This window comes from Anarrhichthys ocellatus, unplaced genomic scaffold (genome assembly GCF_004355925.1).
Source record: "Anarrhichthys ocellatus isolate YVR2014 unplaced genomic scaffold, GSC_Weel_1.0 scaffold1, whole genome shotgun sequence".
NCBI classification, from domain to species: domain Eukaryota; kingdom Metazoa; phylum Chordata; class Actinopteri; order Perciformes; family Anarhichadidae; genus Anarrhichthys; species Anarrhichthys ocellatus.
The window spans coordinates 5,810,365-5,832,690 of NW_022280031.1; the positions used below are offsets into that span (position 1 = coordinate 5,810,365).

General features: G+C 41.8%; 1 protein-coding gene across 3 annotated transcripts in view; it reads left to right on the top strand.

The window, feature by feature from the left end:
- The window catches only part of bsnb (bassoon (presynaptic cytomatrix protein) b), a 58,659-nt gene that overhangs the window by 19,587 nt on the left and 16,746 nt on the right, over positions 1–22,326 (top strand). Inside the window, exons 4-5 of one of the 3 annotated variants that reach the window (XM_031854565.1) lie at positions 83–708; positions 20,733–21,539. In XM_031854565.1, the coding sequence (XP_031710425.1) occupies positions 83–708; positions 20,733–21,539 (1,433 nt within the window). Of the gene's footprint in view, positions 1–63; positions 709–20,732; positions 21,540–22,326 lie in introns of all 3 variants that reach the window. The other 2 variants (XM_031854473.1, XM_031854656.1) reach the window with 2 other exon arrangements.

Genomic DNA, 22,326 nt, shown 5'->3' on the forward strand with positions numbered 1-22,326 from the left:
CAGGCTCAACATCCAGCGCAGGCTCAACATCCAGTGCAAGCTCAACATCCAGCGCAAGCTCAGCATCCAGCGCAGGCTCAACATCCAGCGCAGGCCCAACATCCTGCGCAGGCCCATCCAACGCCTGGCTCTACCAAACAGGCTGGTCTAGCTGGCCCAGGTCAGAAACAAATAAAGCTCCCTCCAGGGGCAGTCGCTCTCCCCGGCATGGCCAAAGCCCCGTCCCAGCCTAATCTGTCCCGCAACTCTCCCGCCCACCAACCCCAGAACACCCGCCACGACCAGACTCGCAGTGCGGGGAGCTCTCCTTCACGGCAGCCCCCACCTCCAGAGCAGACATTTGGGAAGCTGTTTGGCTTTGGTGCTTCTCTTCTTAACCAGGCCAGCACTCTCATATCTGAGACTACTCAACCACAACAACAGCCCCCCAAAACGGCCCCCAAACCAGGAGGACCTCCTGGTCCAGGGCCTGGGGCTGGTAAACCCTCAGGACCTCAGCCTGCACAACAAGGGCCTCGAGCCCATGCTCAGCAGCAACAACAGCATGCCCCCCTGGACTCCACTAAACCCAAAGTTTGTTGTCCTCTCTGCAAGACTAACCTCAACATCGGCAACACAGCAGAACAACCCAACTACAACACCTGCACACAGTGCCACCACCAAGTGTGCAACATGTGTGGATTCAATCCCACTCCCCACCTAGTCGAGGTAAGACTCTGATTTGATCTGTTTGGCTTTCATTTATGTGTAACAAAGTGTCAACTGGTCTGCAATGGCTTTCAGACCATGCATTTGCTAAATGAAATGATTTGTTTATGTGTTTCCAGAAGAAATGCTGCGTCATCTTGCAGTTGAATGGGCTGTGTTGTTATCCATTTGTGGCCGCCCGCTCTTGGAGGGAATAGCTGCAATTTACAGAGGATTCTTGTGCTTCAGGTCCTATCAATTGGCCAACAATTGTCTCCGTTTGCTCTATCTCTGCGGTTTTTCATGATCCCCATTTTGTATGTCAGTGCTGGTTCTTGTTGTTTCGTAGTGTTTTTAAAGAGTAGTGCCTCATTGGAGGGATCAACAAATTGCTTTAAATAAAGAAGATTTCTGCACAAGATGGGTTGATATTTGTGTTTTCAAGCTGCAGGTTTCTGGATGCGGATTGTACACACAATGCTTTATGTAAGCCTGCGAGCTTCTTCTCTTTCTCGCTCTCAGTGCTTCTCATACCGGACCTGCTCTGTTCTGCTCCGTCAGGGCCTTTCATGTAGTTAGCTGAGTGAAGTCCAGGCTGTGACTCACCTCATCAGTGTGCACTCTACCCTGGAGCTGCACAGGAATATATGACCCATCTACAGAAAACTGGGCCTTATCAAGTTCAATTTAATGGCTCATCTTAGTATTGATTAGTCACAGGGGTTAGCTGAGGGTATATTGTTTCTTGAAGTGCTCCTTAGTCCTCTGTCATGGTGGCAATCCAGTTGGTAAGAGCAGGGACTTGCAGTAAGCCAGGCAATAACAGAGTTTAATTATGCAAATCAAATCCAATTGAATGATAGCAGTAATAACTGGCTTTCCGCAGAGCGCTGGCTTTTTATGGGCGAGCCTTGTCTGCCCGGGCATCTGGTTGTCACAGGCACTAGCACAGGCCATTCATAGATCGCTATGGAAACAGAGAGATAATTTGTTTGTCAGGCGTCCCTTTCATGCTCGGCTGCTAAGATGCTGAGAGTCTACAAAAACTTTCAGACTGCCGTTGCTTTTTCAGGAGAGACTATTAGGCGTGATGTGTTTCTGCTCAGCTGGCTTCGGCCTCAATCCAGCACAAGGTGCATTCTTTCCAAACAGTTTTTGTTGTCATTCCGTGTGAGCTGAAAAGTTGGTCGCTCCAGAGTGGGTGAGAAGCGTTTGGACATGGTGTGAGGCTTTGCACTTTGAATCTTGGTTTCTCAGCTTGATTTCCACAGCCTGTTTGGCACATTTTTCCTCCTCATCCTTTTCTAATCTCTCCAAACTTTTCTGTTTCTCTGTTTCTTTTTCTCTGTTCTCTGGCTGAATTTTTATCACTGCTCCCTGTTTTCATGACGGTGTGGTGACAAAGCCTGTAAGTGCACCATTTCTTATCGTCACTGGGCTGGTCTGATTTTTTGTATTGAGTCACTCTGGATGACAGCCAAAAAAACAACTTTAATGGAATCTGTGCTCAGTGGCTGAACAACTGGGTAGTGACAACTGTTTACCAGTTACTAGAAATGTTTAAAAGACAAGACTATAGTGATATTTTACATTTGTGTTATTGTCAACAAATCCTGAAGAGACTAAAATGAAAAGACCAAAACCAACAATGTGTTTGTCCTCCTCTTAATTCTTCCTTTCCCGGTCTGTAACTCTCAGCTCATTGGTTATTGCTGACAATGTACTGCCGATTTAAAAAAGAAAGTCATGAATACATACTTTTATTTTAAGTATTAAGTGTTTTTAGCTGATTTATGTGGGATCAGCTAAAAACATTGTCACAAGGAACATGTCACCCAGGTCAACTGTGGGGCTCATTTATGTGTTTATAATTTCTGATGAGATTTGAGTTTTGATGGAGGAATAAAAGGAATATGCTTTATCAAAACTGTTGTTTGTAGGACAGTATAATTTCAGTGTTTTCAATAATATAGACAATAATAATAATAGCACCAGGCTTCTCCTCTAAGGCTCAATTGTTTCAGGATCTTTTTCTTAGAAGCAAATCAGTGATTTTCACTTGTATTATATGTCCCCAACTTTCCAAAGGCTGTTGTTTTTCCGGCTACAAGATGAAACAACTTACAGTAAATAAAGTCCTCACCTGCTGATGAGAGCTGAGGAAATTCTTACACTAATAGAAAGTGACAACAAAAATTGGGAGAAAATGCAAATGAGCTGCTACTGTAAGTATGTACCAAAGTAATTAAAGCTATTTTAAAAAGAACAACGTTAAACTACAGTAGCTTCAGAAAGCATTCACCCCCACCTTGGTCTTTCCAGGTTTTAATCTTTCTACTAATCGCAGTGCACGTAATCAGTTTTTTTGTTTTGACATTGACAAAAGAAAATGCTGCATTATGGAAAAGGTGAAAGAAATATCTACAAAGATTCAGAAATACTGCCTATTAAGTGTTTACCGCCCTTATCGTGTCACACCTACAGCATGACTTGTAATAGACATCCTGTAATGAAATTCTCTGTAACTGTACTTAAGGAGGATCTGTAGCGTGTGGATAACAGAAAAATGCTGGAAATATTCATGAAAATACATTTTTCTGTCACCCCACGAGTGACACACTGCATAATTCATTCAGAGCAAATTAGGCTGGGTTGTATCATACAAAAGAAAAAAAATAAAGTCGGTCCCTTTTCAATCTGCGATGAGACGATGAATGCCAGCGTCTGTGCGAGAACGAGTGGAAGAGCGGAGGAGGAGAGAAAGGAAAGAGGTGATAGAATGAGAAGGAGGAGGAAGGAGAGAGAGTGAGAATCAGAGATAATGAGTGAGAGGAAGCCAACTGCTGGTTACGTTGCACAATATTTCACATCAATTAGTGCTGAAAGTCATGTGTGGCTCTCAGTAAATAGGATGTCCTTGTTTTGGGGCCATTTCCTCCCCACGCCTCTCAAGGAGATTAAAACCAACCTTGTGTCATTGTCGTCTCCCCAGAGTATGGTTGCAAATAGAACATAAGATGTTCTCACTGGAGTGTCTCCTGCTCAATCTGGTTTACAGTACGCTGCATGTCAGTCCTCATCCCTGAAATGTTTTTCTTTCCCTCCATCCACTCGCACAGGCTGCTCCAGCCCACAGCGTCCTTTGGCTTTTTCTTGACAGTAAATATAGGTGAAGGTGTGTTTGACACAATGCATTCTGTTTCAGTTCCCATGCAGCAGTTTCACTAAAACATTGTTTTTCCCATATGCCTAACATTCCGTTTCCACGGCTGGGCCGGCGTACTGATCAGACTCAGTGTGTCCATTATCATGATATAGACGCGTCCCCTCTGTTCATAACGAAACAGAGGCCCTGAGTGGATCGTTAATAAACAGACCGAATTTCTCACAGAGTTGAATAAAAAGTGTAGAGAAACAGAAAACATAGTTCATCAATAATTCAACTAGGGAGAACATTATGAATAGTTCATGCAGTGTGGAGCAGGGAGAGTGCTGTGTTTGATTCATTGTGTCACATAAGGTCAGTGTGTGCTGATGCCCGTGTGCATGTTGCATGCATGTGTATGAGAAGAGAAATGTATACGTGCAGGTGCATGATAGTTTTACTGCGGGACAGCGTCTGTTTGTATGAGGCGGAGTATCAGGAGCAGGTTGTATAGTTGGTGTTAGAATCCAATATGATTTATTAGGGTATCAAATTCTGTACTGAAACTCACAACAAGTCCACTTACTCTTTCAGAGCATATATTTGATGTCTTGTATTAAATATATTAACTGTTTTATTCCAACATTCCCTCTTCAGCCTAAAATCAATTCTTTTACTTCTTAATAAGACTCTCTATCATCCTCTTGATTATTAAGGGGGATCAGACAAACTCGCGTTTAATATTAACATATGCTGGTGATGTGTCAGCAAAGTAAAGTTCAGCTGTAGCCTTTTCTGGCTCTGGTCCTCAGTGACAAAGATTTGTTCTGCCAGAGACCACACACAGCTGAAATAAGATCAGTATACAGTACCTTTACATCGACATATTTACCTGCTCATCATGTCACCTTTACCAGTAGGCATTCATTGTATATGATGAATCCGTAGTCATCCACACACACGCACGCACACACACACACACACACACACACACACAAAGGCGCTCTCTCACAGTCTCATTCTGTAATACGCTCAGTTTTGACAAAGCAATTACAGTCAGAGAGTGTGCAAAGAGTAACCTTTTAACAGTCTGTAACACCGTCTGCAGTAACTATATATTGGCTCAGTTGTATGTGCCCAGAACACCGGATGCAGTAAACTGTGTGGTTAGCACACAATGAAATGTTGATAATGAGAAATTACAGATAGTCTGTGTAGCATGAAATTTAGCCTTTGAAAACTTTGTTTCTTTGTGTAAATGGAGCTTACTGTTGACTCAGTCGAAGAATCACTTACATCTAACAGCCACTGAGAGCTAAACACAGATTAAATCCATGTCTTGAATTAATCAAAGTCCTCTACTTTTCCATTCACGACTACAATTTGCTTGAGACCGCAGTGCCCTTGAAGATGCACCAGGCGCTCAGTGAACACATGTAGAACGTGTAGTATTTGCTTACGTGTCACAGCTCTGCAGGAACACAGTTTGCCGCTCTCGCACAGAGCCACAGTATAGATGAACACGTCATTCCCATTCTCAAACATACTGGAAGTGTTTTCTGAAGGTTGGCACCAGCCTGCGTCTCCCTTAGGAGTCCCATCCAAAGCCAGATGGCTGCCGGCATCATGCATCCAAGCCTGCCATGCTCAGCCTGGCTGCTCCCAAAGTGATGATGGTACACCATCACAGATTCAAACCCCCACCCGGCCTCAATCAGCTGCTTGCTGCCTTTTAATACTTCAGTATTCCTTTGTGCTGCATGTACTATGTGCTTGTCCAGTGCATGTATATTACAAGAATCTAGATTCAGACGCCCACATGCAAATTACACATGCTGCACGTACCAAAATACATGTATTCACGCCCACGGGAGCACAATACTGAGAACTAACAGATTTCACACTGTTGATCTTGAGTAATAATATAACACAGTATGCAATATACAGTATGTCAGTTTGTTTAACAATGATCGTGAATACGAACACTAAATGGTTTTATTTGTTGTTAGAATATTACCAAGAATAACAGCAGTATATTACTATACTATACTTAAATACAACTACACTATACTATACACAACTAACTGAGTTAATAAATAAAATAATATTATTACCCATAACTACAACTTCTTGTGATTTTAGTTATTTCAATCTATTTGTTGAATTATGCTACTGACTCCTTTTTTTAAAAATCCTAACGCTAGCATCTGATAACTTTTAAACATTTTCCAGCTCTGGAAAGCCACATACACGCTCAGTCAGCCCTCCTCCTGTCTCCTCCTTAGTTGCAGACTGCTTGCTGTTGACACATTGATTGAATTGGCAATTACTTCTGGTTGAATCGCTCGCAGTTGACATTGCAACACGGGTACTCAGTCCTGTTGATTCAGTCTACGCTCTGTTGATTTAGCAGCAACAGCAAGGTGAACATCTTAAAATCCCTGCACATAAAACAAGAGTATTTATAAGACACAGGTGACACAGACAAACAAAAAGAGACAGAGGCAGGGAGATGGGTGTGTTTCTGTGTGTATGGGGGGGGGGGTCGTAGAAGGAGCTAATTGTTGAGAGTGTTTGTAATCCGTGTTGAGGGAGTGTAGTGATCCCCTTGAGTATGATGCTTAACCCCGACACACCATTGTAAAGATCCACCCACACAAATAAGTGCCGTTTGAGAATAGTAAGCCTTGTTGGCTGATTAAACTGAGACGAAGCCCATTACGACTTGATATTAGGGTTGAAGAGACTATAATGGTGAAACAAAGGTTTTTTCCACCTGACGCCTGTATTTTAAAAGAGGCGGCACATGTTCAGTTTGAATAACATGAAGCACTTTCACCCCGAACCCTTGTGCCGCAGTGACAAAATGCAGCGTCTGACTGTGCTGCGGTAGACAAGAAGACAGGAAGATGATGTGATGTACAGCAATGACTGCTTCCTGTTTGAGATTATGTGGCGCCCAGCACAGATGGCTCGCTGGTTTCGGAGGCTTAAATGCCACTCACTCTCATCTGTGGGACCTTTGTGTTTGTCAGCAGGCTCTGGGCTCTGTCTGAGATGGAGTCGCATGCACTTTGTTTAAACTCCTGTATATCACAGACCTGCTGAGAGATCCAGGACAAAGCTCCCACAACTGCTTCTATATTCCAGTGCTATCTTTTGTGCTTTTTGAGATTTCTGAGCTGTTGCACTGTAATTCCTGATTCTAAACGTGGGACTGACAGGAAATAGAAAAAGGCTGACAGGAGAATCATGATTGACTAGCACCATTTGGCACTGGGATTGCATTGTATGTGCCTTATTCTGCTAAGCGTCTGTGCACCACAAGTGTTCATTTGTCATGAGATGTCTTTGAGGTCAACCTCGACCTGTCCCGAGCCCTGCCTGCACCGGCAGCCGTATCAGCTCCTTTGATGAATGACTATCTAGGAGCACAGTGACCATAATGAACTTGAATTGCCCCTCCAGTTCTTTTCTGTGGCTCTTTTCTTCAAATGCCCTTCCTCTCCTACCTTGTGAGTGACTGTGCTTTGAAGCCTACAAGGGACCTCAGCATTGACTTAATCACCTCTTCAGAACTCATCATTTTCAAGGCCTGGTGGCTATGCTAACGAGCTTTAGCGATGCTCCAAGGGCTCCTGGCAGTGCTGTGTCTATCCTCGGTGTCAGAGGCACAGAGGTGGGCCGGAGCAGTCCTCCCACCCCGGCTACTGGGCCCTCCTGTCTCAACACATCACTTCACCAGCCTCATCGGTGCTCCTGCTCTCTCTTCCCCACAGCACCTCAGGCATGCAAGTACTCCCTAATGCTGGCATTAGGAAAGAAGGAGGGGGTCAGTTGAGTGTGCGCTATGCTGAGAGGCTGCAACTTCTAAAAGGCTGGCGACACAAATGTGAGATCATGGAACGGAGACGTGTAGTTGTGTGTCAGGGGAATGAAAATACACAGCCAGATAAAGGGAGCGCTATGATGAAAGGGAGCAGGAGATTGAGAGACAAAATGAAAGAGATAAAGCTCAGTGATCGCTCAGATATTACATTTAACTCCTTCCTAATCTTCTCAATGCTGCAGCTGTCAGGCAGCAGTGGAGATGACCAGATCAGCTGTGAGGGTCTGGGCTGCATGCTCTGAGCAGCGGGCTTACAACTATATTAACAACAGCAAAAGCAGCACGAGGATCATTACACTTGGCCAGAGAAAAGGTCCTCCCACTGCTTTGATTAGTGAAGACACTGAGGCTCCAGTGCAGTTTGCTGCTGGGGGCGTGACACAACAACCAGGGGAAGGGTAATAGTGCTTAATGGGTTCACTTGGTCACTGTCGTTTTGTTGTAAACACCTCACCTCACCTCAGTCACCAACACATACAGGGTTGTTTTTTGTCTCAAATGTATAGATGTTTAAAAGCTGTATTAGGGAACCTTGTGCTTTTTTATACCATATACAGTATATTGTACAAAAATATGCAGCAGTGTTGTCTGATACTTTACTTCATACGTTTTAACTTTGAAATGTCTCCTGGGAACGACTCACTAGTGCCACCCTTTTCATCCTTACATTAACAACCAGACAGAGTATGAGACAAGCCCAAAGTGAATGCTTACCCATCATTTCTTATGTAGGAAATGTTGTTTTTGCATTTTTCTGTCTTTAAAGGCCTTGATGACCTATTTTCTTAATCAGCGTCAGACTGTGAGCAACGAGGTTCTACATCATCATAGTTTTTTATGCCAAAGTAATAATAGTTTGGTTGTTGCGCATCAGAGATTTCTATATTTTTTGGTCTTTGCCTTCTTACTGACGTCTTGTGTGTGACCACAATCTTGTGACTGTTGTCGTCTTTAACTGACATTGTGTACAGTGGATTATGTCACTCCATTTTATGAATTTACTACTTACTTCTCTTCTACAGTAAGTCCCACTCAAAGGATGCTGATGCCCATGTTTCCTTACAGACTTGCTAACCAACTTAAAACCTGTGTGTAACTCCACAATGAACATGTCTGAAAGACGGGTGTAACATCAGCAGACATCATTTTAGCTGGACTCATTCTAGTAGAGGAATCACCTGACTAGGCGCTAGTGATAGGTTGCAGCTTGAGCAACTTGTTTAAAAGATAAATGTGAGATACATGAATTATATTTGCTTGGCTGATGGCTGCAGAATCGCCTGGCAGGCGTATTAGAAACTCATCTAAAATGAAACAGGGCCGAGGAGACAGCCTGATTAACTTGTCCTGGGGACAGGCATATGCGACGAGACACATGACTTGTTTGGGCTCGGCTGCCAACCGCAGTGTAAAATAGGTTTGTTTGGCTGCAGCTTGATTAACATTTAGGAAAACAGATGTGATTAGAGGTCTGACTGTTGTTTTTGCCACTGACTTTATTCTGTTTTTGCCTCGGAGGAGTTTTGCAAAAAGCACATCTGACTGTTGAGTTTTCCTGTGTGGCCAAAGGAGTATGCAAATCCCCCATCCTCTGTATGATGCTGCAGACAAACTATTATGTTGTGTGGGTGTACATCTGACTTAATCTCAATCAGCCACATTGGCATTCTGTGTCTTATTATCTTGCTGACATTAAGCATGTTTGCTGATCAAAGACGGTGGAGAACAGTGAAAGAGTCGGGACGTATGAGGCTGGTGTAGGTGTGGTACGGTGAAAATAAGCCACATTAATGACTTCTTATTATACTGACTGCATTAGACAGCTTGACGACAGAGGAAGGTGCATTCACTAAACTGAGCTGAGCTGTGTGCTGCCGCTCTTGGTGCTTTTTTAACAAGATTGCAGAGGGATAAACATTGCAATTCATCTTGAATATTCTCAGGGCAAATTAGCAGAGCTGGGCTAAAAGGCTTTCCAAAAAATAAAAACAAAACGAAGGAAACTGTCAAATACTACCCTCTGCCTTCAGAACAGCTCCAGCCGTCCTTTGAATGCTTTCTTACAAGTCCTGAAGTGTGTGAAGTGGGATATTGGATTGTTCTTGTCCTCTAGGAAAGATTTCAATTCTTTGAGGGATGAAGGAGGTGGATCCACAGAACCTCCCTAAAGATTCAGTTATATTTAGACATGGTGGAGGCGATGGATTAGGGTTATTATTTGCCATGTTTAGCAGCTTAGTGCCTCGCATATGATGGTGGTTTGGTAAAAGTATTTTTTTATGGATTTAGACAACTCTTGCGTTGTTTCAAAGTGCTATGCAGGTTGTTTCTAAAATGAAATATTATTCATAACAGTCATTTTATTCAGGATTTAGTAATTTCATTTCACTTTATTTATTATTTTTAAGTCATCTGTCTTGTTCTTGGTCTGTAACATGTTGTTGCTACCGGAACACTCTTGATTAAGAGATTAATTCAATCTCAAAGGGACTTTCAAATGGTGTTTAGATAAAGGTTGTACACTTTACCACATATACTGTATGATTCTTGCAGATTTTTTTTCAAACGGAGATGGCTGCTGATAGCTTTACAGATCCAGAACATAAACAAACAATGTGCTTCATTTGCATATCATGTAGCCTCCTCTGAGTGTTCCTGCCCAGGTGGAGCAGAAATGGTAGAAAGCAGAAAATATCATCCATCAGTCTGTGTCTCTGTCAGACTCCCTGTAAAATGAAGATGTGTGGTTGGAAACATGCTTTCAGATCAAATGACTTTGTAGGTTAACTTGGATGTCTGTGTCTTATTTATGTACGAGATCCCTCTGAGGCAGGACACTGAGACTGATGCTGGGCCAAAAGAGAGCACCTGTTGCCCCCATTGATACGAATAGATACAGACAGAATGAGTAAATGAAGAGCAGAAAGCATGGCCTGACACTGTGCTACCCCGCCCCCCGGAGGGACAGAAGAGACACACATACTTAATGGCAGATGACACACTGTTGTCCTGCAACAACACACTATAAAAAGTTATTTCACACGAAGACTGACACTGTTTTGGAAAAGTCTTCTACTGTAAACACTTTGATAATGTGCCTAATTGTTCACATTAGTAACGTAATAATCAAGCAAGGGATAGGGTTAGCTTTTAAGATCTGCTTGTCGGATCATGTTCCTTTCCATTTTTTTTTATTAGTTCACATATGTATCTTTTTTTAGCCATACTATCAGCATCGTAATACATGAGAATATCAGTTGGTCAATCGATCGACCACTTTGCGAAATACCATGGTGGCAATCCACCCAAACTAGTGCTCCAGGGTTGTGTTGAAGTCTTACCAAGGCTCAATATGCAATAGGCCTACAAGATTTCAATGATGTAAGTCAAGGCACTCAACTAGGCTACATGCTTTGCACACACATCAGCAAGGCTAATATCATTAACAATAAGGCCGCTCACTCAACTAAACAACAACATAACACCCCGGCAAAATAATCAGAACACTCATCTCTCTCTCTCGAACCCGACACACACACACACACACATACTTGTGGAGCTCCGCCTTATGCACAGCAGGTCTTTCACAATTCAGTCGCAGCAAACAGGCTAGAGATCGGAAAATATTCAATCTTAACATGAAAAAAGTCACTGCTTTTGTAGGTTTTCTAAACTACACAACATTTCAATAGCAGGTATTCAAAGGCAATAAAACAACAACATTTTTCTGTATTCATATTCATGAATAAATGTTTAGCAATTTGAATTATTAATAGGGCTGGACATAGAGAGCTTTTAAAAGATGATTTCAAGTGACAAATTCATTTTGGAGGATTTTTCCAGGGACCCTCAAAAGTTTAGCTGTTGAGGCTCTCAGGGAGTCTCAAGTGTCAATCAAGACCCCCTGTATTTCGCACACTGACTGATATTTCAGCAATTATTTGATGGATATGACATTTTGCACAGACATTTATGGTTTCCAGTGGATGGATTGTCATTGCTTTAGTGATTCATTAAAAGTGCTAAATTCCACATTCAGAGCATATCTTTGACTGAGGGATTGCCTCCACACGGCTCTCAACATGGCGACGGCTAAGCCGGCAGATAGCAGCAATGCAAACAATGGCAACATTGCTGACAGAGCTAACAGTGTTTACCAGAGTAACCACTGTATGAGCGCAGTGCAGAGCGACGTCGATTAGCTAGCCAGTTGGACACACACACTGGGACTCACATGCACTAAAATGCACGTGCGCCTGGACCAGGTACATAAACTCAGTGACTACTCCTACAAATAAAAAATGGACTTGTCTACCTGCAGGTTGGCCTATCAAACATGCCACACCCTGAGGTATAGAAGAAGAAGAAGAAGAAGAAGAAGAAGAAGAAGAAGAAGAAGTATTTATTCAGGACAGTGTAGTATGGAAATACTCTATATTTGGCCCTGAAAAACTCATTGAGATGATCATCAACTATATGTTGTCTTCATTTTGAACACACTGCGGGGAACTGTATGAGTGACCGTGATTGTAGTTGAGTCCTGCTTCCTCCGTGGATGATCCTTCATTTCCTCTCTAATCCACAGGCCTGACCACGTGTCGCCATTGAAGGAGTCCCAGGGGATTAACCTACATACCTGCTGACTCTTTCTGACCTGTCACAGCCGTGTGGCGGAGCGACACGGCCCGGCACACTACTGTGACATGTGCTCGCTGCACACTTCGCACTGCGCACCGCTGTTTATTCAGACTGTGCATAATGGAAATGGATACGATGGTTTAAAGGGCTACGACAGGGCGTTCATAGAGTAACCTGCTCCGCTGATTTTTAATTCTTATTGTGAATATCACTGCAGTGAAACAGCATTGTGAGTATGGTTATTTGTAGTGATTCATTTTATTTTGATTGAATGTAACCTTTGACTGTGACTGCCCAAACTTTACATTCAGTGTGTTTAGGTGTTACTGGTATTAAACATGAGTGTGTGTGTGTGTGTGTGTGTGTGTGTGTGTGTCTACGTGTGTGGGCACCAAACTGTGCGTGACATATTTCCTCACTCACCTTAAACTCATGAACCCATTCATACCTGCTTGGCAGCGCGCCCCTGTCTACTTTGTAGTTAATAATTCACACTGACCCTCTGCTCCCCTGACCTTCACTTGTTACAAATTAATTATGACCTCCTCTGTCGTAGTACGCCTCATTAATCTCTGTGAGAGACAGAACGTGAAGGATTATTATGATGATTTCTGCCTTTGTTGTTACATAGCTATATCCTTTTTTATTTCAGTTCTTTGTTCTTACTTTGAAGGTTGACGCGGACAGCGCATTTGTTATGCACCGTCAAAAAAAAATTCCATTCAGATAATGACCGAAGCTGTTTTGATGGGAAAGACGTGAAAGCTTCTGTTGAATTATTTTTGGTTGAATTGTCTAAGAAGTAGGATGGACAAATTTTGACAGTTAGAAGTCAAACTTTGAGGGAGAGGATAACACATGATGCGTTACAAATGTTTTGTATCGCCACGCATTCCTGTCATGCTTCCATTTGCTCATTTTCCTCGCAGAGGGTTGGTAGCAGTCTTCCGAAACATTGCCTCAGTTTTACATTTGCGATCTCTATTGAAATAACTATTGAAAACAACTGTTTAGTGGGAATTGATCTTACTTTCCTTTCTGGCCACCTACAGTATATATGATATACCTCTTTGAGGTTGTGACTGCGGTCAATGTCAGCTGACATTTCTTGCTCACAGCTTGTGGTCAGGTTCCTGGGAGAGACACCATGCGGGGGACAGACTCTTGCTGTGAGTTGACTGACAGTGAGAGGTGGAATACTGAGGTTGTGTAGGCTACACAAAGTATGTCTGCTTGCACATGTGTTTGTACACTTTGCTGATCGGCCTATCAAAATATTCCCGTGTATGTGTGTGTGTGTGTGTGAAGTAAAGTCAGAAGTAAAGTGGGACAGCGGAGGAGTGACTGTCCCCACACCAATAGTGCAGGGAATAAGAGCTGAGATTGTATTACAGTAAAACGGTTGGTGTTAAATATGCAGCCCACTCCAAGTGCAATATTTAGCAGGATGCTTGAATGTTTGTTTTTCATGTTGTTGTGTGGGTGTGTATGCTCCCACGGGGCTCCTTATCTCTCTATGAAATTCTGCGCTCTCTGGCTCCCTCCATGGGCAGGACGTTTTAAAGCTCTCCAACACAATCTTGCCTCACCAGCAGTTTGGCTTTGTTGGTCTGTCATCTGTGCACATTTCTGGTGGACGTTACTTTTGTGCATTTTGGCCTTTATTTCATGGTTACAACAAAAAAAATTAGAGAAAGTCTTTGATTTATGACCAGGCTTGTGATTTGAAGAATGTGACCTTTTATTTTAGCCGCCTGGAGAAAAAGTTGTGACGTGCAGTATTTTTAAGGCAGATCACAGAGTCGACTTTGGGCATTCTTTGTAGTTATCTCTCCCTGAAGAAAACATTTTCCAGTAGCCACCTCTTCTCTTATAAGCTCCTGCTATCAAAAGAGAGAATGCATAGCTGCATTTTAGCTAGAAGGGGAGCCACCAATATGTTTAAAATGTATGGAAAATAAAGGAATCACTACTTCAGTATTAACATAAATAAAGAAATTAAGAGAAATGAAGCGCATAAGGACAAACATTTTATTACCTGAAACAATACATGTACTGTTCTGTCGAGACAGTTCTAACATGTTTTAATGAAATGCTAAATGTCCCTACTATATGACAGCAGACTGACAAAGTTAACGAGCAGCTGATGAACACAGAGGATTATTTAGCAGCTAAGATCCACATATTTCCCTCAGGAGTTGGTGTGGAGCAAACCAGAGCTAAAAGGAGAGGGATTCACCAGATGGGCAAAAAATGACTCCAAATGAATAAACATTTGCCATGTTAACTTTTATTTCTACTGCCCCCAAGTGGCCAAACAAATAAACCAGTTATTGTGGGTTTAGGTTTGCAGTGTGATTTACACTCCTGCAGCTGTGCCCATGTGCATTCTGTGTGGGCTCCTCTCGAACATGTATGTACTTTCTTTTGATTTGGACCCACGTTTTTCAAATCCTTTGCCGGTCGATTCAATGGTTCTGATGTCCAATCAAACTTCTGTGGTGTCTGCAGTTGCTGGCGCGTATAGTCACATTTTTCAGGAGGTGTGCGGTGCATCTCTGCAGGTCTCTGCGAGCTCCTATTATAGAATAGTTAAATAGTTAAATAATTTTGCTATTTTCATGGTCTAATACTTCTAGAAGTGTGTAATTGATTAATTGTCATGTCAGTTTTAAATCCTCTGTTGAATCACGCTCTGGAGGACCATCCTGCAGGGGGTTTGCATTTGTTCCCCCTTCCTTGTGCAAGTTTGCCTGAAGTATTAAGCAGACTCCTTTTTGTTCTTCAGAGTTGTGTCTTTTTACAACTTCAAGAACATATTTTATAGCCCGGAGTTCATCTTCTACTTTTGAGAGCTTGGTCTTCTTGCCTCATTACATTTGCCATTTTGCCTTTATTGGTTCATTCCCAATTGAGAGAGACAGTAAAAATAGTTGGATTTTAATTTAGGATGCTACATTCCTTAATCAGATCAAGCCCCATTTGAACACTTTGAATTTGTCATTTGCATCCCTGCTTTTATCTTCGCTTCTCATTAGGGGTTAGCAGTCGCAGGATAATTAATATACTTTCCATGCTGCATTACATCATTTGGTGAATTTATACCAAACTACACTTGTATGGACATGGACAGACGCACATGTACACATACTAGCACGCACAAACTCAGGTTTCCCACACACACACACACACACACACACACACACACACACACACACACACATGAGTGATCAGGGCTGCAATGTCTCAGCAAGCTCCTCAGAGAGTGGGATCAATCTATGAGAATGGGATCAATCTCTCTGACCTTTTCCTTGTGGTAACCTGCAGTGTTCAATCCCTCATTATTTTGACAGGGAAAGGGCAGCTTTTCCAGCTGTGAGCTGACTGGAGCATCGCTACACTGCCAGTGTTCACACTATCCACCCATGTCTCTCATGGTAGATTCAATTTCACTCAATAACTGCTCTCTCAACACTACTCTTGGTACCTTGTCAACTGAAAAGGAAAAAAAACAACCAGAATCTGAATCCAGCATCAAACACTTTTCTTTCAGCTGTGTTCCTTTACAATTCAAACGTTGTGGACACCATGAGCTTAGGATCTTTTTCTGGGTACATAACGTAATATTTACTGAAGAATTTGCAAGGATCAGTTCACTTTTCCTGATTCCTTTACATATTCACATACACATATGCAGAATAACAGATGTAGAAAACAACCAAATACAGATACGAGCTGCAAATAGTGACAACACAACAATATACAGAACACATAAGCAAATAGAGGAAACACTTCCCGGTGGAACTTAAAACCAAAAAACTCACCCTGGCACACAAATTTCTGCAATAATATATCAATCATGCAATCAGAATCTTTAATCTGAAATCACTTTCAACACCATGTATGGGTAGTCGCATTTCTTTTTTTGTTATGGGGTATATGATATGTTTTCTTAATTTTGGTCAAGTTGCAGTGCACTGATCTCTTAATTAGTCAGACACAGAATATATAAACAGTAGCTACAAACAGGAAGAAGATCCATGCACTCAAAATCTTAGAACATGTAACAAGGCTACAGTGTAACAAAAAATCATGTGTTCTGTCAAAATATCTTCAAACTAGATGACAGCCACGTTGACTCATTGCATGTTGCAGTGGAAAAGAGCCGACGCCGAATACTTTAGATGTAATTGATTACAGTCAGTGTGTATAGTCTTGTCAGCCGCATCTGAGTTACAGTACAGAGCCGAAGTTAAATACACTCTCCACTGAGCACACACGTTAACCTCCTGCCATTTAATGAGGTTACCAGCTCACTAACAAGATGATCTTACCGACAAACTGAGCCTGTTGCTAAAATACACACTTACAGTAGAACCACACACACACACACACACACACACACATACAGCAACCCCCCAAAACACAAAAAGTATGAAGACAAGTGAATGATAAAAACAAAACAAAAACTGTGTTTCAAAACTAATTATTTTGTGCTTGAACAACAAATTCCCCTTCCTATCTCTTTAGTTTTATCTGTGGTTTAATCTCTTTGTATTGAGCCGAGGTGCTTTTCTTCAGAGGGCAGTTAAAAGGTAGAAGATTGCCACAGTGAATTGGTTGCTCAGTTTTCAGAGTGCATTAAAGGCCTGTCTTTGAGGCGCAGAGGCTCAGTCTTTTTTACGGACGTGATTTTCTCCACACAGTGTGGGCAGAGGTGGGAAACACAGCCCACAATGCTCCCTGCTGTACAAGCTAAAGCACTCCACATGAATAATTTGCAACTCCCAGCTCCGGTTTGGCCTTGCTCCTCTCTCCCTTTCACCCACGCAGCAATATTGTGCTGATTCAGGAGCAAAGAGTTTGGCTTTGCCAAAATGGCAGCAAGAAAGCTTCTCGGCGGAGGGAAGATCTTCATTATAGTAATAGTAATCTAATTTAGGTATTTAATTGATTTATGGACATGCTCAAAAAATGGTTAAAGCAGAGTTGATGTGGTTTTGAGGAAGTTGGAAATGAGTAGAGACTTCAGAGGCTGGGAGATTTATTGAGATTGGTTGATTATGTGATCGTATGCATGCATGTGTGCAGACAGTACACACACATGGCATGTCCTCACCGTCTATATTGTCGCTTCACTGGTTTTCTGTCGGCCCCGTTGTGCACTAGCTGTCCACAAGCACACAGACGCTTGTCTCTGACATTTCTACACTTTTTTTTTTTTTTTTTTACTTGTGAGAGAATCGGCACAGATGGCCAGTTCTGAGAGTACAGCACCTGTTTATATATAGCTTCTCAGTAGAGCACTTGAGAGAGATGAAAACAAAGCAAGTCTGTCTGTTTGGCATGCCAATGCCTCCATCCATGCTTCATGGTCTCCGTTGAGACAACAGATCCCTGTAGGATTTGGGCACGTTAACAAAGATTTGATCCTGAATGAAAAAATAGCATCAATAAAAATAGCATCTCATACATAGATTGCAAATTTAGCCATTGTGTCTTTATACTATGTTTTATTACATTTGGTTCTGACGGTTATTGTATTTAGGAACGTCACTTTGTTAAATGAAGTTACTGTAAAGGTGATCATTGTGGTTTTTACTCCTTGAAAGGTTTTCAAACTGGCCAAGCGTTTGCCAGGCTCTTTTTTAAAATCTCCTTTTAGTCTAAAAAAGGTTGTAGCTGCCGCCACCATTCCTTAGTTTGCTGCAGCGATGTCCTTAATGAAGCGCATGTTTTCACAGTATTCATGATTCAAATGGCATAATTTCTAATTGAGGGAGCTGCATAATTTAACACTCATGTTGCATAAGGGTCTAATTGAGTTATTATCAACAGAAGAACGAAGTCTACCGGTACTAAAGCTGAATTAATTATCATTTTTACATTACACAGTAATCCAGAGAGGTTGAGTCTCTCGCCACAGACAGCAGTTTTAGGTATTCCCGGTATCTGCGAGCTACCTGACCAGCACCACACAGCAGCTGGTGAAAAAGTCTCAACGTCTAACAAGCTACAGACCCAAGAGCTGCAACTCTTAGAACATTAATCAATTATCTGATTGTCAGAGAATGATGAAGTAAGAAAGTAATGGCTCATTAAACGAGTGTGAAAATAATTGATAGCTGCGGCCCAAATAATTTATTCACGATTTACTGGAAATCAAACCAGTGCTAAAAGTCTGTTCAACATGGGGATTGTATTTGTCAGTTGGCCAGAAGCACAATGATGATGTTGCTCTGTGTCTGCTGGTTGTGTAATTTGGCAATTTTTTGTTAACATGACAACGTGCCAACTTCAAAAGGCCTTGATATACGAGGGCTGGATGTCTCTCAGCTTGTTTAGATAACTGATAAATGTAGCTTTTAATTTGACCTGCAACAATAAGTCGATCGGTCGGTTGATGGACAGAAAATGACTTGACAATGACAAGACATCAACAACAAGAATACATAACCTTTGACTCTGAGAACTTGTGATGCACATTTGATGCCATTTGTGGACATTTGTAGACCAGAAAAGTGATCCGTAAATCAGGAAAATGACCGTTAAATGGATCAATGATCAATGATGGAAATAATCGTCAGTTGCAGCTCCTCATTTTATACCTGTGTATGTACTGGTAAATTGTCTTCAGTCATTCTCCGAAGATCATGAACATCATGAATTTTACTGTATTTATTTCTCTGTTTTGTTTGTCAATTTACTTTTGATTGGTAGTCATCTATTTATTTAACCATCATCTTCACCACCACCTTCTTTCTTCTGCTCATCATCATCATCCTTAGCTCACCACCACTTTGTTCTTCTTCCTGTTTTTTTTCACCCGCCTCCTCCTCATCCTCCTCTGCATCCTTTTCCATCCTCTTCTGTTGAATTTTAGCTGTAGCTTTGTCTACCACCCACATCAGCTAGCGGTTAACCATTATTTGTAGATTTGTTTTACTGAAAAAATAGTAGAAGCGGCCTGTGATGGTTTGTACCCACCAGTGAGCCAAACTGTTTTTTATACGAATCCAGAGGACACACAAGTAGCCCTGAGAAGAACAAAATAAATCAATCTCTCACTCACACAGAGCCTGATCAATTTCTCTGCACAGAGTAAGTATGAAGCGACAAAGAAGACTTTATCTCTGGAGACTTGTCTGTCAAACGCAGGTCTCTGGGGTCTCGAGATTAAGATCCCTATCCGGCTGTTAGGATGTTTCTTGCTGACTAAATGATTGTCACTCTCTGTCTATCTCTCTTTTTCTAGCTTCTAGCAGCTTTTCTCAGTTATTTATAACATTCAGACAGATAACTCTTTGTTAAAACTCTGCTCCACGTCAGATATGTGACAGAAGTGAAAGAATCCCAATAACTTTCAAAAGTACTGATTATATTTGATAATTGCAATGTGAGCAAAATAATTAATAATTCTTTGCAACCTTTTTTGGCATCTTGACTGTTAAAGTGAAGGTGTCCTCTGATATAGTCATTGAACACCTGCATTGTTTTTGTTTATTTGCTGTTTCAGGGCATGTTGTTGAATTCCATCTTCTCTATTAAGCTTTTGAGTATGACACCAAGTAATGATTTATTTGGCAGATGGTAATTGGCAATAGAGGTGTTTATGAGGTTATTTGTTTTGTTGTATTAGTCTGTGACACAAGAACGCTCCCTCTTCAGGCCTCGGGCACAGATGATTATCATAGAGACGGAGGGCTGCGCTACAAACATGGTGCCGCCGCCTCTCTTTTCAGCTTTCATAACCTGTAATATAACCATTTCTATCCATCAGGCAGTTTAAGCGATCTGCTGCATTGACTTGAAATTTAATCAGTTTATGTTAATATCCTGTCTTTGATGGGTTTTGTTCTAGATTAGCATTGTCCGAATCTATAACTATTGCCATACAATCCTATACTCTTGCAGATTGAAGGTTTGCTGTGGCCTCCATAAAAGGTCTAATGACAGTTGCACTCCTCCAATCTAATAACAGACATGTTAATTTGTATTCACACAGCACTCTTCCTCTGTGTACCCTGTTTGAGAGTGCTTAATGTTGTCAAATGATTAAGTCTTCACCAAGAGATGAAAGGCCTTGTTTGGACAGGCTTCGAGTTGTTCAGATTCGCTATTGTCCTTGGCATTCCATGAACGTTTATAAAGCAACTTTTTTAAGTAGCGAACACATTCATATTTCTGCACTCATCAATCATCATACAAAATAATGAATTAATGTGTTGACACAGTGTCGATATCAAAGTGAACTCCAATGTTGAGCATCCTTTGTGTATGTAGACAGATTGTTTACCATTGAAGTAGTTTCCCTTGGAATTCAGGTGACACTAAAAAAACTCTTTTGCTGTTCTCTTTGTGTTTGTTTTTCAGAAGAAAGAATGGCTGTGCTTGAACTGCCAGACGCAGAGGGCTCTGTCAGGAAGCTTGGGAGATGTTGCAACTCCTGTTGCACAGCCCTTGGGATCCCCCCGGCCACCTGCTACAGCCAATCAACAACCACCTCAGCAGAAAGGGCCAAATCAGCTTTTAGGGCCTAGACCCACAGGTCCTCAACAACAACTGAAACCAACGGGTCCCCAAGTAAGTGGCCCTGTCTCTCCTGTGAAACATGCTGGGCCTGCCCCTCATACCAAGGGGCCCAGCCAAGCTTCCCCTCAAAACAAGGGCTCTGCCCAACCTGTACCTCAACCTAAGGGTTCAACTCAACCACCTTCCCAAACTAAGGGTCCATCACAACCCTCAGCTCAGAGTAAGGGACCTCAAAGTAAAGGTCCTAATCAATCACATGCTCAGAGTAAGGGCCCTGTTCAGTCTTCTAACCAAATGAAGGGCCAGTGTCAGGCCAAAGGGCCCACTCAGACAAAGGGATCTGCTCAGCCCTCTGCTCAGACTAAGGGCCCTTCTCACCCTTCTGGTGCCAAGGCCACCCCTGGTAAAACCACACCGAACCATGCCAAGGCCTCTCCCACCCCATCAAAAACAACACCTACTCAGTCTAAACCCACAGGTAACAACCAGGCCCGCAAACAGCCGCAGTGCCAGGAGAAGACTAAAGTCACATCTAAATCTCTAAAAGAAGACGTCAAGGCCTCACCAAAGAAGACACTGTCAGAGACTATCACTTCACCAAAAGACATGAAGATAGCTGAAGATACACAGAAGTCAAGACACCATGAAGTGAGCTACCTGCAACTTCTTCGCCTTCACGTGTTACTCTTGATTCACCATTTTTATTTTATGTTTTTCCTCCATTCAAATAATTGTAACCATTTCTCAGAAACATTTTCATTAAATCATCATCCTTTTAATCATTCATTCCACATCACTATTAGGGCCATCGTTTTTTTAAATATCTTTTCTCATAATTATGATTTTTGTAGTTAACATTTTTGTTTTCTATTTTTTTTTCTTTTTCTTCTCCTTACTCATCATTTCCATCATTCCACTGTCATCATTCACTCTGAAGGTAGTTAGTAGTAGTTATCATGAAATGTACTATTGTCAGTAATGCCACTGTTATCACATCATCATCATCATCATCATCACCATCACCATCATTAATGTCACCATCTTAATCTTTAGCATCATCACCACCATTTTCATCCTTATCATTGTCATCATAATCATCATCATTTTTCTCAGTGGCCATTCCTCCGCCTGGTTTTGTACACTTTAATTTATTTGTATCAAACGCAAGCTTTTTGTTTACTGTGAAACTATGTGATGATATTTTAAGCATTCTAAGCATGTTCGTTATTCTTCAACGATTGGAAGAATGCAACGGAGAATGCGTCAACGATGACGATCAAGCATGTGACCAAATGACATTTGTCTGTAGATGTTTGAATGTTCAACTGTCTGTTATGTTCACTCTGTGTGTCAGTGTATTTATCCATCTGTGTGGACGTAACTGTAACAGGCAAACTCAACCCAAATCAATCGAGTATGATTAATAGCTTTGAGA